The 16,982-nt window shown below is 37.1% G+C and overlaps 1 protein-coding gene across 2 annotated transcripts in view; it reads left to right on the top strand.

Moving 5' to 3' along the window:
* Positions 1–16,982, top strand: part of LOC126978478 (elongation of very long chain fatty acids protein 7-like) — a 34,872-nt gene that overhangs the window by 14,943 nt on the left and 2,947 nt on the right. For both annotated transcript variants that reach the window (XM_050827343.1, XM_050827440.1), the window contains exons 3-5: positions 8,016–8,206; positions 10,966–11,040; positions 15,437–15,736. In XM_050827343.1, coding sequence (XP_050683300.1) covers positions 8,016–8,206; positions 10,966–11,040; positions 15,437–15,736 — 566 coding nt within the window. The remainder of the gene's footprint in view (positions 1–8,015; positions 8,207–10,965; positions 11,041–15,436; positions 15,737–16,982) is intronic.

Genomic DNA, 16,982 nt, shown 5'->3' with positions numbered 1-16,982 from the left:
TTTATTAACACATGTGTCATATTACATTACACAAATAACTGGGCATATGAGAATTAACATCTTTCAGCTCAAGGTGACGAGCGCAACTGTAGTGCCGCCCAGAATTTTTGGGTTTTCAGTAATCCTGAGCGGTACTGCATTTGTAATGGGCATGGCGTATCAATTACCATCAATTGAGAGTCCTGCTCGTCTCGTCCCTTATTTTCATAAAAATAACCTTGTGTCTTATTTATTGTCAAAAACGCTATACGTTAACCAATTCAAAACTTATCCATCAAATTTTTTAAAATGGCCGTTTAAATAAAACGCCCTAAACCTACTTTATAGAATTTAGCTGGTAGATAAGCGCGTTGGTGATTTTTAAGGATTATTGAATGGTTAAATATAATTCCTTTGGAAACATGCTAAATTTCGTCTTCACAAAAATATCAACGAACATACAATAACTACAAATTCAGCAACCTTCCGAATAAATAAAACGGCATAATATTCTGTTACAACAATCCCACATTTATTTATGACCAAACTATTTCGAGAAACCGCGAAAATAAGTGTCAAAAGTTATTTTTTTCCATAGATTTATGACACGCAATAAGAAAAACTAAGCTAGCGAAACTCTAAGAAAAAAGCGATTCACTTGATTATATGAAACGGTGCGGTCATTGATAGATTGACACATGACGTCTATAATCTTGTAAAAACGGAGATAACTAAAATCCACTACGTTTAAGCAACTGTTCGCTTTCAAAATCCCAATAGTAATTACTATTTCAAACGTCATATTAATATGTCAATCTCATTACACGTTTCATACTAAACTAAATTTCAATTTTTACTTAGGCAGTGCCGCCTCTAATTACGTAGTATTTACATCCTCTTTGAGAAAAACTTTGGGGTACCTACTTAGTACTTTGGGGTATTACATTTGAGCAATATTTTTACGGCCGTTCCCAATATTCAGTCTATCGCTTACTTGAGATAAAAATCGTAACTATCGTTGACTTTTCTGTCCCAATAAACTTATCGACGGTAACTCACCTTATCCGTACACGCTGTCTGTCAATGGGACGACGCACGTATAGCTTACCAGCGATAGAAGTTTGTATGGAAATTGCAATTTACGCGTCCCAATATAAGGCGATAAGAATGACTTATCGTAGAAGCTAACAACTACTAGCTACTAACAGTAGAAGGTAGTAATTTATCTCTATCTGTAGATAGTATATTGGGAACGGCCGTTATAAGTTACCAAAAATAACCAATCGTTAAAAGTAACTTTACAGATAAATGATATTGCTGTTTGAAGGCAATGTTGTACCTACGATGTTATTGGTTGTTTAATAAAACTACAAACTTATTCTTACATTCATGTAATATTTGACCAAGGCCATCAATATGTGGACAGAGAGATATATTTTTAGATACATCTATGATTACACCGACACAATTATTTTATATTCAAAAACCAATCAACAAATTAATGAGATAGATTAGTAAAGTATACAAGTTAATACTTTTGAACAAACTATTAATATTTTGTTTAAGAAAATTACAACTTCAACTTGTGCAAAAATTCTATATAGTTAGCTAATTAAATTATTTTCAAACAGTACATAAATAACATACCATTATAATTTTTTCTGGAGCCTATTATGTCCTTATATCTTATAAGTACTTTTTTTTCAATTCCTTACATAATTTCCTATAAAACGACGTACAGTTTATTAAAAAAAACATATCACACTTAAGTTGAGCGTGAATAATTGTTTATTAAACTCATAGAAACCTCTACTTACGACCATTTTAACTGCCAATCGTAGGTTATCGTAAATATCATAAGGCTTCAATATTGTATTAAAATTAAAAGAAAAACAGATGAATGTGACTTATCAACAATAATATACCTCTTTACACCTGTCAACCCTTATGTTGCGGCGGACTGATAGCAGGCAACCATATTTTACATAATTTCCTTTAAAATGACGTATAATTGATAAAAAAAAAACAAATAGTTGCAATTTACATCAGAAAAAAAATTACCGGTATTTTCAGTCAATTTTCTATAGGCAACCTATCACTAATACATTGCTACTTCCTAAACGTTCATTTAAAATTAGTTTTATAAACAAAAAACACGTACCTGCTGCAGAATCCATCAGTCCCACTCTTGTACTATAAGTTACAAATAATTCGGATATAGACTATCTCTAAATACCTGTAAACATTGAAATTATTATTACTTATCATCATTTTAGCCGGAACATGTCCACTGCTGGTCAAAGGCATCCCCAAAATTATATAATATTAACACCTATATAATATGTGACCTTTTATTATATACGATGGCTTCGATACGTTCGATAAATTATGCAATAACGACTTTTAAATTCATATAAATTCAGATTTTTTAATCCTAGACGATTCTAGAAACTACGTCTAAATACTCTTTAGATTCTTAAGCGAATCACACACTTAACAGATACGGTAAGATATTTGTATCTAAGCATATATCTTTCAATATCGCTCTCAATTTAATTTGTAAGAACTAAAACACACAGTGCAGATAATTTATATTTTATCGTAAAATATCTGTGGACATATATAGAAATATGCTGAGATTATTAACTGCGTATACAAATATATCTGCAGATAGCATCTGACGAGCTGTCTAATAAATCCACAAGCAATAAACGCGTTTTTTTTTCATATAACGCGAATTCACTGTAACACTCTGTATATAAGCAATCCTTACCAACAGAGGTCTACTCAGTCTGAAGGATTCCGTGAAAATGTATTATCTCGTATATTATCGTATCTGTTTAGTGTAATGCTTTAAGATTATTAAGTCATTAAACGGATATAAAATATTACCGTATCTGCGTAGTGTGTGATTCGCCTTACGATTTCACCGTACCTGCTAATCATACCTATTCTACAAACAACCATCAAGCAACAACTCGTGGTTGTAAATATTTAAATTGTGTATAATTTTGCACCTTTGTAGGTTTATCGCACCATTGAAGTGTTTGTGCAGTGATATTGATATTGCAATGTTATTTCAACGGGATCAATGTCGTAAGAATATACATCCTTATATTGTTATTAACCTTTAGCTCGGCGCGCCACAAAACAATGACAATTAGTAACTGCTTAGCACAGCAATCACAAACGTTTATTCTTTTTTTCAAACTTCTTTGGTGTACGTTACAAAATATTAGTATATCACTCAAACGAATGACCGCTCGTTCAACTTCGCTTTCGTGGGCAATCGACAACGTCGCACGAGTTGCACATACTGCATATTCGTTTTTTATTTTTGTAACTTAAATTATAATTTTATTTATTAAATTAAACTGTACAACGCGTCAACCTCAATTCAGTTTTGACATTTCGATTGTGTTTTTTTTTCGTTATATTTTTTTTATTTTAGCAATTTTATCAAAATTTGCTTGTGCCAAGTATAATTTACATGCGACAAGTAAACTTGTCGCTCTCAAACAACAGTTTCATTTACGAAAAAACGGCAAGCTCTTTTTCAACCGTAACAGCGGGTGCCAAGATACTACTTTTCCCGTATAAGTAAAACAAAGCTTTATTACAATTACCAGACTGAGTAATCTTTTTTCTACCTTTGGATATTACATATAGATGACAACGGCCTTTGGAACTACAAGGATTGCTTCGACTAGTTAATGGTACCGCATCATGTAGGGTAGGTAAGGTAGTTAGTCGTTTTTTCAAGGGTGTGCATTTCAGCTCTCTTAATTTTAAAATCTTGTTCTAGTTCTGCTGACGTTCTGCTTAGAGAATCTCTTCTCGTTATTCTGCTAGCATTTTTGATATCATAAATAACATAAGCATAATATATCGCTTATCGTCACATTTTTCGTTTCACATTCTCTTTGAAAACGTGCACATATTTTCTGAAAGTATTCATTTGTACGTCTTAGAATTAAATCCATTATATCTGATTCAAAAAATAAAGTAAAACAATCACTCTTAAAGCGTTTTCGCACTACGTCCGATCTGTATCCGTGAAAACACGGTCCGAAGTAATAGTAGAACTATTTCTATAGTTCTACGCACTAGATCCGGCTTCCGTCATCCGATTTCTATCCGTCAACCGTTATAAATAGTTCTACGACTACATATACATACGACCGTTTTTCACGGGTTACATAACAGTGCGAAAGCGCTTTTACACTTAGAACTGTAAGCTCTTTTTGCTTCGTTTCATTTTGTTCCGGAGAAATGCAAAACGTATTTTTTACTTTTGTATTATTCTTTCATGGAAGGATTTTATGACCATTTTGTATGCTTGTCGTTGGCGAAATAATATTCAGATGAAGACGATCTCTCCTAGTTTTCTGACTTATCTACACTCTGTTAAAAGTAAAAAGAACTGCTAGTTTATCGCCATGCTTAATAATAGACTATCCCCGACTCATCATTTCCATCAAATGGTTCCAAGTCATCTTCTTTATAAGAGCTTAAATTTTACCGATATTATTTGACGTTTACCATCATGCAGTTTTACTTATAATAATGTAATTTATTATAAATAAACGTATATGTGATTAACTTTGTGTTGGAAATTAAAAGATTTAATCATTTACTTCCATAAAATTGTTCTACGTTATTAGCCGCACGGGGTCCGTTGGACCCCAGACACATCCATGTGGAACGTTTGGTTGTCGCCGCGACTAGCCTAGTATTGAAGAGAGAGGATCGCCTGAGCTAGGAAGCTCCTAGGACGCTAAATCGCGTATCCTAAGTACTTGCCGATTTTGTTAAAATCTGATTTATTTGGGATGGAACATACGTGACTAATTAAAGGTTAAATTTATGTAACTAACCCAGTTTTATATCGTTATGTTGTAAATATATATGAGTTAATTCAGTATTAAAAATCACAGAAATTATTAGAAACTTAATTTAATCAAATACGCATATTTTGCAGTGTATGGAAAATGTGCAAAAATAATTGTGTTTCCTTACGGAGACGCAGATATCTCGACCTAGCGATACGCCATATTTAACGTACCCCGGGTACAAAATTGAGCACAATTTTTTGCCTCACGCCGGGGTATGTGTGTACATTAGGGAGGATATCTGCTGTCGCCGTCTCGGCAATTTTGAGGGTAGGGACCTGTCCACTCTCTGGCTCCGCGTAGATTTAGAGAAACCAATCATCTCATGGGCTGCGTTCAAGCGGCAATTGACGACGTGCTTGCACAGATCCCCTCCGCTGAAATCGTAGTCTTGGGTGATTTCAACGGGCACAATGCCGAATGGCTTGGATCACGTACCACAGACTACGCAGGGCGATCTGTGCATAATTTTGCATTGGCGTATGGTCTGTCCCAATTGGTCGAGTCGCCAACGCGGCTCCCGGATGTGGATAGCCACATGCCGTCCTTATTGGATCTTCTGCTGACTACACATCCCGATGGTTACCAGGTCTTTGTCGACGCCCCTCTCGGAACGTTCGACCATTGCCTGGTCAGGAGTGTAGTGCCTATCCGACGCCAACGTCGCAGACCACCAGCGACCCGCCGCGTTTGGCACTACAAGTCAGCAGATTGGGATAGGATGCGTTCCTTTTTTGCATCCTACCCTTGGGGCAGGGTTTGTTTCCCTTCGGATGATCCTAGTGCCTGCGCCGTTGCAGTAGCCGATGTGATACTGCAGGGCATGGATATTTTTATACCAAGCTCTGTAGTACCCATCGGTGGCAGATTAAAGCCCTGGTTCGATGCGTCAGTTAAAGCAGCATCTGACTGCAAAAACAGGCGTATCGAGCTTGGGTTGCGGCGCTGGGCGCAAAGGATCCGAACTGCACAGTTCTTAGGAGGAAATACAACCGTGCTTCCAGATTTTTTAATCCGCAAATCGCCCGTGCAAAGTCAAAACACGTCATAATCGGCGAGCAGCTTTCAGTTACCCCACCGGAAAACGCAAGTTCTGGTCGTTGTCGAAAGCTGCTCTTGGTAACTTTTGCCAGCCGTTCATGCCGCCGTTGCACATGAGGAATGACACCCTGGCCCATACGGCAAAAGAGAAAGCCGATCTCTTGTGCACTCTTTTCGCCTCCAACTCGACTCTTGACGACAACGGAAAAACACCGCCGACCATCCCGCGGTGTCAGAGCTCTATGCCTGAAGTACAGTTCAGACGGAAAACTGTTAGGCGAGCTCTGTTTTCGTTGGACGTCAGGAAGTCGAGCGGGACGGATGGCATTTCTCCAATCGTGCTTAGAACGTGTGCCCCTGAGTTGACGCCGGTGCTAACGCGTTTATTCCGGCTCTCTTATTCTAAAGGCGTAGTCCCTGACTCATGGAAGTCAGCCCTTGTCCATCCGATCCAAAAAAAAGGAGTCCGTTCGGATCTGGCAAACTACAGGCCTATTGCTATTACCTCCCTGCTCTCCAAAATCATGGAGAGCATAATTAGCCGTCAGCTCTTAGTATATCTAGAGGGTCACCAGTTGATCAACGATCGACAATACGGGTTTCGCCATGGTCGGTCGGCAGGTGATCTCCTGGTATACCTAACACATAGATGGGCAGCGGCTATTGAAAGCAAGGGGGAAGGCCTAGATATAGCGAAGGCCTTTGATCGTGTATGGCACAAGGCGCTCCTCTCCAAACTTCCATCGTTTGGGCTTCCCGAGAGCTTGTGCAAGTGGACCTCCAGCTTCCTCACTGGGCGCAGCATACAAGTCGTTGTCGACGGATATTGCTCGAACCCGAAACCCGTGAATACTGGAGTGCGCCAAGGCTGTGTGCTGTCTCCCACGCTGTTTCTTCTGCATATCAATGAAGTGGTGGACACCTCCAACATTCATTGCTATGCAGACGACAGCACTGGTGATGCCGTATACACTGGCCATGCAGGTCTCTCTCGGGAAATCGTCGACCAGTGCTGGGAGAAACTTGTGTCTTCTATGGAGTCCTCTCTTGAGAAGGTCGCGGAATGGGGAAAATTGAACCTTGTCCAATTTAACCCACAGAAAACTCAAGTTTGCGCGTTTACCACTAAAAAAACCCCATTTGTCGTATCACCGCTCTTCGACAACACTTCCCTCAAAGCCTCGCCTAGTATCGGAATACTGGGTCTCGAAATCTCGAGCGATTGCCAATTTCATGGTCATCTGGAAGGCAAAGCCAAATTGGCCTCAAAGAAACTGGGCGTCATTAATAGAGCACGGCAATACTTCAAGCCGACCCACATACTAGCGCTCTACAAAGCGCAAGTCCGGCCACACATGGAGTATTGCTGTCATCTCTGGTCTGGCGCACCCCAGTATCAGCTCGATCCATTTGACCGCGTGCAACGCAGAGTAATTCGAATTGTCGGGGACACAGTGCTCTGTGAACGGCTGGATCACTTGGCGTTGCGTAGACGTCGCTTCATTGTGTATCTTCTACCACATTTATCACGGGGAGTGTTCCGAAGAGCTGTTTAACCTGATTCCTGCCGCCGAATTCCACCTTCGCACGACACGCCACAAGTTAGGATATCATCCTCACCATCTGGATGTGTGGCGGTCCTCCACAGTGCGGTTTTCAAGGAGCTTTCTTCCACGTACTACAAAGCTGTGGAATGAGCTTCCTTGTGCGGTGTTTTTCCGGGACGATACGACATGGGTACCTTCAAAAAAAGCGCGTACACCTTCCTTAAAGGCTGGCAACGCTCCTGTGATTCCTCTGGTGTTGCAAGAGATTGTGGGTGGCGGTGATCACTTAACAACAGGTGACCCGTACGCTCGTTTGTCCTCCTATTCCATAAAAAAAAAAAATTCATGTAATAAAAAATACTTCATCCTAAAATAATAAATTTTAACAATTTGTTTTAATGACACACGTTATTAACCTTCAAATGTATTTAATTTTAAATATAATACTATAATCCCTTTTTAGAACAACAAAACGACTTTAAAGTAAAAAATAAATCAAAATTTTCTTTATTGAAAATTAATTGATGCAATTTAGTAACGTATAATTTGTTTTCAGATGAGGAAGTGGACAAGTTGCCATTGATGAATTCACCGGGGCCAATGCTTACAATTCTTGCTGTATACATCTTGTTCGTGCTGAAGATTGGCCCGGCGCTAATGACCAAAAGAAAACCATATAAGCTGACTTTAGTAATGCTTCTCTACAATACATTTCAAGTTGTTCTCTCAGTATATATGGTGAAAAAGGTATGCTATTGTTTTAAGCTAAGCTAAATGGTTCTTATCTCTTTTAAGACAACAGCTCCGTAGGACTAAGCAATTGTTACATACGATTCAGCCATAGAAAACAGTTGCTTCGTTTGTTTACCACTTCAGGCTCAATTTCATTGATTGCTGAAGTCTGTTTGTAAAGTAAAAATAGAGGCTTTTTACTAAATGTATAAGTCCGCAGAACACGGTGTTCTATCTCTTTAACACGTTCATTGCCAAATCACGCGACGACGCGTATCGGACCCTTAAAATCTTGTTATGAGCTATAGAACCTTGCCATTTATGTAAGTCCAAGATTTTGGCTTGCCAATGAACGTGTTGTGATGTTTGTCCCAAATACCACAGTGTCTGAAGACGAAGGTTTTCAACCAGTGTGTGTTGCCAGTGATGACTTACGGTACGCAGACGTGGTCGCTAACTTAGAAACATATTAGTAAGCCCATGGTTGCTCAGAGGGCAATGGAGAGGGCTATGCTCGGAGTTTCCCTGTGAGATCCAATCAGAAATGAGGAGATCCGTAGGAGAACCAAAGTTACCGACCTATGTCGGACTATTCCAAATGATTGCGAAACTGAAGTGGCAACGGCAGAGCACATAGTTCGACGGACAGATCGCCGTTGGAGCAGTAAAGTCCTCGAATGGCGACCACGTAGTGGAAGACGTAGTGTTGATAGGCCCCACACAAGGTGGACCAACGATCTGGTCAAGATCGCCGGAATATTTTGGATGAGGGCAGTGCAAGACCAATCGTCGTGGAAATCTTTGGGGGAGGCCAATATCCAGCAGTGGACGTCTTCCGGCTGATTTTGATTATGATGATGATGAACAAGTTAAAAGATTGCGGAGAGGAATGAAATCAGCGATGTTCTATAACCCATAGAAGTCTAAAGTTTGCACGTTAACAACAACAAAACCAATCAATTTATCACTGCTCATCAACAACATCCCGTTTTGCCTTATCTAATATCTGTATGCCCAATTATTCAGGATGTATTATTTTGCCAATTTGTAGGTCGTATCAAAGGTAAAACCAAACGTAGTAACATATGTATGAATTAGGAACTTAGAAAATAATATAAATGTCCGTTAATTTTGCCTTAGATGAGGGTAGAAAAGTAATTGTAATAAAACTAATTAAAAAATATTGTCAACAAAGGCTCACAAATAGTATAATTTCGATGCCTTATATTTTTTATCAAATAAAGACTCATTTATTTTTTCGACAGCGTCACCTTGAGAATTATTTTTACAATTTGGCGATGCGTTATATTTTTTTATCTAATTTATGTCATTTATTTTTTGGACAGCGACAACTTGGGAATTATTTTGGATTATAATTAAATCACTAGATTGATTTTGGAAACATATCACAATATAATAAATTCAAATTCAATTATAATTCGTAAACGATAGCGGAACAGCAAAAGTGTTCTTATACACGAAGTAAGCACACTTTCCTCGGGCCGTTCCCAATATTCAGTCTATCTCCAGTTGTGGGCTACTTGAGATAATCGTAACTATCGTTGACTTTTCTTTCCCAATAACATACGTAACCTTAACTGAATAAATGCTTTACATTGCTGAATTTTGACCAAAAGTATTTTAATCAACTGGAGTAAATGCGGTAATCTATAGATATAGCAGTCAAAGCTTATTATGGTGTAAATTGTGGCATATTCCATATTTTATCTTTGTTTCTGTACGACGTGATATGTCTATAATATATAATATAGAAGGTCATTGGGTGTGACATTACGATTTCGCACTACGTCCGTTCCGAATCCGATCCGAACCCGTGAAAATACGAACAGGTGTAGTCGTAGAACTATTTCTAACGGTTGACGGAACGAAATTGGATGACGGAAGCCGGATCTACTGCTTTAACTACAATAGAAAGAGTTCTACGAGACTTCTTCGGACCGTGTTTTCACGGATACGGATCGGATGTAGTGCGAAAGTGCTCTTACGTTAACAACATACCATGCGCTTACTAACAACTAACTTATGTCCGATGACACTCACTTCCAAATGCTATGAGTGACATTAGATAAAATTCTTCCCAGATCTAGGTAGGAGTTTTTATTCGTATTCAGATTAATAATCTTAATATATATAAATCACGTGACACGTTGTTTGTCCGCGATGGACTCCTAAAGTAATGAACGGATTTTAATAGGGATTACTCCATGGAGGGCAGTTATTTGTCCAACTTGAGAGATAGGATTTTATTTCGATTTGGGACCCATAATTATTTTTATTTTCAACATTTGTTTTGTATGGACATATTTTCAATGAGAGAATTTAGTGACGCACGGTTTGACAGTTCCGCTGTGAAACAATTTTATTATAAAAACAGGGAGTATTTTTTACGAAATAATTCTTGATGTTTTGAAATATTATTGGCAAATTCCTATAAAACAGTATTTTTTTTATTATCTACAGAAGAACGTCTGTCGGGGCAGCTAGTAATATATCTAAAATTCTCGTGTCACCGTGTTTCTCACTTACTCGTCCGAAGCGGTGTGACCGATTCTTATGAAATTTTTTGTGTATATTCAGTAGGTCTGACAATAGGGCTTAGACTATATTTTATACCCCTGATATTCTATATAAATTAATAAAATAATAGGATAGGATGGCATTTTTGCGTTTTAATGAAAAGGCCGTAAGTGTGTTCTTTAATAAAAATATCCAGCGTCATGATTTTATTTTATGATTTTTTTTTTTTGTTACAGTACTTATCAACGCTACTTGATAAAGGATTCGCTCCTACTACATGTCATATGCTCGACAACACTGAAAGAGGACCGGTAAGGCTTACTATAATATACTTTAGAATTAATTGGCTCTTCATCCTGAGGAAGGCATAATTTGTTCCAGGTCTGTAAACAAAGGCACTTTTGTAATAATATTTTATTATTTTCACAATTTATCATGAAGTAGTACTTTGAGTTTTTTTTAATGTCACATCATAATTATTTATATTTAAGTTGCATTATTTTTGTGAATTATTTACCTAAATATGTTTTTACATTTGTTAGATAACCATGAAATCAATTTATTCACTCAGTATTTTCTTTGATTATCGCGAGTGTTACACATTTAAATAAAACTCTTTTTTAAAGGATTAAAACGCGTGTATTTGTAACTGTGTATACAGCGAATACCACCTCCGAGGCAATAAATGGCTATAAACTTAATAATGACAACTATGACAAGTACTATCTTGACTTATTTCATCTGCAGTCCCCCTGAAAACGAGATCTGGATAGGTCTTTAAATGTCGGGTTAGCTAAGAACAGTGACAATAACACGCGTTTAAATTCTATGATAAAATAAATTAAAAAAAAAAAAACTAAAAAACACGCTTTGGTTGAAAGGATAATTGTTGAAATTTAAAATGAACATCAATGAACTTAGCGACGATAGATGAAAAAAAATATTGAAATGAACAAATATCTGATTTTGCAAATTGAATAATGAAATAATCTTATTAAATTAATGTATTGTCATCGGTTCTCGATAAATATACGAAGTTTGAACGAAATTTGGCCGTTTAAAGTGGGTCAAATCGCGCCCAAATCAGTCGGTTACAAACAAACATGACGTGTTTTATTTGAATATTCACCCAGGTCAAAATTGTATAATGTGAAATAGTGAAATTTATGATTTTTGCCATTCTTCACCACTTCTAAAAAATTTTAAGTGAAGAGGTAGCGAGAAACTCTTTTGGGGTAGGTCCTCTTATGAATCATGCAAAAAGCGTCAGTATTTTTCACCAAGAGCCTATTATTAGTTATTAAGGCATTAAAATATATTTATATACAGAAGTGAAATTTCAAGAAACGCATAAATATTTTGGTTTTACCAAATAAATTTTTAGTCACTTTGAATCAATTAATTCTTACCAAGAAAATAAAATGCATATTAAACAGGCATTTATGCTTTATATTTATACAAAACAGAATAAACAAATTATATTGCTAAAATATTCTTAAAGACAACTTCAAAACATCAATCCATTATTTAAAACATATATTATGAAGTTCTTGTAAATGATTCCACGAGAGATCATATCTTAGTAATTATAATTTTAACAAAAAATACAATATTTGTTATTTAAATTTAAATTGCTTGCGTGCATAAAATTAATGTCATCAATATAATATTTCAACGTGTTGCAAATTTATTATAAAAACTCTTTTATCTAAATTTACTCATTAAAATAAAAAAACAAAGTATTAACTATCTATGGAATTTTTTCAAGGCATGCCAAATTAATCGTGCTACAAGGTGACAGCCACTATATTGGTTATCGAAGTGATTCATTTATTTTTCTCTTCCTGTCCAATTAAAATTATATTATGACGTAAGACGAATCTAGACCGGACATTCCGTCTACATGCACAATACCACCACGGTTGACGTCTGGTATTCCACAACCGCGCGTTTTTCAAATTTCCTGCCACGCACAGCCACTTTGTGGAGTCAGTTACTAGCTGCTGTTTTCCCGAACCGATACGCCTTACGGCCGTTCCCAATATTCAGTCCATCTCCAGCTGTGACCCACTTGAGATAAAAATCGTAAATATCGTTGACTTTTCTGTCGCAATAAACTTATCGACGGTAACTCACCTTATCCGTACACGCTGTCTGTCAATGGGTCGACGCACGTTTAGCTTACCAGCGATAGAAGTTTGTATGGAAATTGCAATGCACGCGTCCCAATATAAGGTGATAAGAATGACTTATCGGGTATATTGGGACAGCTTCAGATTAATGACAGCTAATTGCTGACAGTAGAAGGTAGTAATTTATCTCTATCTGTAGATAGTATATTAGAAACGACTGTTAGGGACCTTGAAGAAAGGAGCATACCTACTCCCACCTTAAAGGCCGGCAACGCAACTCTTGACACCTGTTTTTGCGGGTGTCCATGGATGTCGGCCTCCCGTGAGCCTCTTGCCCGTTTGCTTCCTCTTATAAAAAAAAAGACATAATAGGAATAATTTACTTATCATTGCTTTTAACATAGAATTTACGCTTACCAGTATGTTTATGCAAACTTTTAATAGTTCATAAGAAAGCGATAAGATATGAGCTGCGAATTGCATGAAGTCCTCAGTTTAATTTAGAAAAATAATGAAAACGGTTGTTCCAAATTATTGTTCTGCAGTTATTTTTGCATCTCTGTTTAAACAAAATGATCAACATATAACTGTTTCGAATTAAAATTAGTATTACAAAATGCAGAACTTTAAGGTCATCTATAAATAAAATCAAATCTTTACAAATTAAATCCTGTACATTGAATAATTTTCAAAGAATACTTGCTGTGTGATCTTTATGCAATGACGAATCCAATCAAAAAGTTTATAAAAATTTTGTCTTTACCTTTGTATTTACAAGAAATGTGTTTATTCTGTTATTATCATTAGAATTTATATTACTTTTTACATGAAATCTTGAAATTATTCCATAAATATATTGCTGACGGACACTAAGAAGTTTACTCTCTTCATGTAATTGGTTGGTTGGGTACCAAAACGGCTTATTGAAAATTGTTTTTAGTAGAGTTCTGTGCGCTCGTTCTAACTGAAGCATAAACGTTTTGCCAGCTCCACCCCACGCACAAATGCAATAGGTCATGATTGGAACACAGAGAGATTGATACACCATCATAGTTGTCTCGACTGGTGCCACGTCTCTTAGGTTTCTAAATAATGGAATGAGACGTTTTATTTTATTTTTTGTATTATAAATGTGAGCCGTCCAATTAAGGTGTTCGTCTAGCGTAACACCAAGGTATTTTATGGTTTCCTCTTTGGCTAGGATGTTACATTTACAATAAGATCGATTGTTTTTCCGGTTACAAGGATACGTGTGTATTGGGAGAGTAAAATGTCCGTCAGGATTATTTCTGTTGGAGATATTGAAGCACATATATTTAGTCTTAGCAGTATTGACAGTTAGTAAACTATTTTCCAGCCAAGACGTGATTTGGCTCAATCCTTCTTCAGCTAACGATTTCACGTATGTCACGTATGTCCGAGCAAAAGACAAAAACTATTTTATTTTTATTTATTAATTTAGGCAATCCAAACAGATTACAATAATTTCTAACCTAAAATCTTAAATAAATTACATTTTAATCTTATTGCAATCCCATAGGATCGCACAGTTTGAATAAGATTTTAAAATCAAATCAACAACAAAAGTCCTGATATACTTAATTATTTCACTTAGTTTTACTTAATTATTTCACTTAGTAGAAATTCTCGAAGCAAAAACATCTATGTCTAATTTAGCTAGTTCGCGATACATTCTTAAGGTTGAATTGATGAATACGAGATGTTATTTGAACAAATGTCTATAGTAAAGCGTTTTGATCCTCGGCCCATTCGTCTAATATTTATGTTTATCTCTGAGATAACAAACTTAATAGACTTAATTCACTGCCGTTCCCAATATTCAGTCTGTCTCCGGTTGGGGCCTACTTGGGATAAAAATCGTAACTTTCGTTGACTTTTCTGTCTCAATAAACTTATCGACGACAACCTTATCCGTACACGCAGTCTGTCAATGGGAGGACGTATAGCTTACCAGCGATAAAAGTTTGTATCGAAATTGCAATTCACGCATCCCAATATAAGGCGATAAGAATGACTTATCGGGTATTTTGGGACAGCTTCAGATTATTGACAGCTAATTACTGACAGTAGAAGGCAGTAATTTATCTCTATCTGTAGATAGTATATTGGGAACGACCGTTACGCATAAAAATTAACAAGAGGTGGGGATGACATATACAATTATTGCGCTTTATTATGCAATAATAGTTATTTTTCTGCTTAATAGCGTCCACGCGGACGACGTCGCGGGCAATACAGAAGACAAATTAGTGATAGGGGTCATCTGATGTTAAGTGATCACCGCATTCCATACTCTTTTGTAACACCAGAGCAGTAACAAGAGCTTTACCGACCTTTTAAGGCGTCGAATAAACATACATATAAATTCGAAAACCGAAAACACATTGCTACGTTGCAGGCGAGGATCGAACCGGGGCTTCCTGATGAGAGTCAACAGTTCAAACTTTTGCATCATCGACGCTTTTATTAGTATTATTTTGGTTTTGGCCTTTGATTTAATATTATTTGACTTACTTTGAAAATTTTAATGCTCACATACAACTTTATTTTGCAGTTGATTTTCGGAATATGGGTATACTTTGCAGCCAAAGTGACGGAGCTCTTAGACACTGTATTCTTCGTGCTAAGAAAGAAAGACAACCAAGTAACATTCCTTCACCTGTATCACCACTCGGTGATGATGTTCGGTACGTGGATGTACCTGAAGTACTGGCCATCCTACACGCTCTACTTCATTGGATTTTTGAATGCCTTAGTTCATGTCTTCATGTATATGTACTATGGGTTAGCAGCTCTTGGGCCTAATGTTGCTAAGTACATCTTCTGGAAGAAATATTTGACGCGGTTTCAATTGGTAAGTAACTTTTTTTTTATTGTAAGCGCGTAAAATAATAGGTAGGTTCCAGGACTATCGGTGTCATCGCAGGCGAACATGGACATTTTAATATAGGAGAGTCACGCAATCTTACAACGACAGCACGTAGAAGCCAGACTCGGCATAATGAAACCCTCACAACCAGCGTGAAGACGCGGCCAAGCTATTTTTTTTTTCGCAAAAATAAATGATGAGAACTGGCGTCTACTGCGGCCATCTATGCATCATTATATGATAATGATCCTTCAATAAACGATACTCTTTGCGGTAAATTATCCCAGATCATCTAGATGATTGTGGCAGAACCGAGTTTTGGTTGATTTTAACATAAATAACGCTGAAGGGTTTGGTTAACAGACTGCAGATATTTTATATGTTAGATATTTACATACCTAGCTCTGTGTTACCGATCGGTGGCAAATCGTACGTGAATTGCGGCGTTAGACATAAACAAACAAAACTACAAAATTCTTAGGAGGAAATACAATCATGTCTCCTGACACTTACGTCAAATCTCCTGTGCAAAATATATCCACTTCGTCAAAATATAGCACCAGATTTCAAGTAACGTCTGGAACACACAAGTTTTGGGCGTTCCCGACAGTTGGTCTTGATAACTAGAGCCATGATTGGATGAAGTTATGCGAAGTGGCAGAAAAGATTCTTCTTTTTAGCCGCTGCGCATGGAGAATGATACCCTACCCCATACGGCAAAAGAGAGTGCTGATCTTCTGGCACTCTTCTTTCCTCAAACTAGACTCTTGATATTGGAAATACACCGCCAGTCATGCTGCGATGTCAGAGCTCTTTGCCATAAGAACAGTTCAGAAAAAAAACTTTTCGACGAGCTCCATTTTCCTTAAACGTCGTAAACATCGATTGGGCCGTATGTCATTTATCCAATCGCGGTCAGAGTGTCTGCCCCTGAGTTGAAACTTGGAACACGGATAATATCCTCACTGTGTGCATCCGTCTAAAGTACAAAATACAAGTTTTTTTTCCAAGTGCAAACAACCGTGTCATAAAACTTTGTAAGATAAAAATTTCTTGCAATGCTAGCATTGCTCATCAACGAGGTTCGAGTGAAATTTCGCATACTGACGTTGCGATATTAAGGTGGTCTTTCTAACACTTTTTATGATATTCTGGATAGAATATGCATTTTTTTAATGAAAATTAGGGACGAAACGAGCAGGACGTTCAGCTGATGGTAATTGATACGCCC

Source organism: Leptidea sinapis, chromosome 1 (genome assembly GCF_905404315.1).
Source record: "Leptidea sinapis chromosome 1, ilLepSina1.1, whole genome shotgun sequence".
In the NCBI taxonomy this organism is placed as follows: Eukaryota; Metazoa; Arthropoda; class Insecta; order Lepidoptera; family Pieridae; genus Leptidea; species Leptidea sinapis.
The sequence above is the reverse complement of the archived record's forward strand: the minus strand, read 5'-3'. Positions and strand labels throughout refer to the sequence as shown.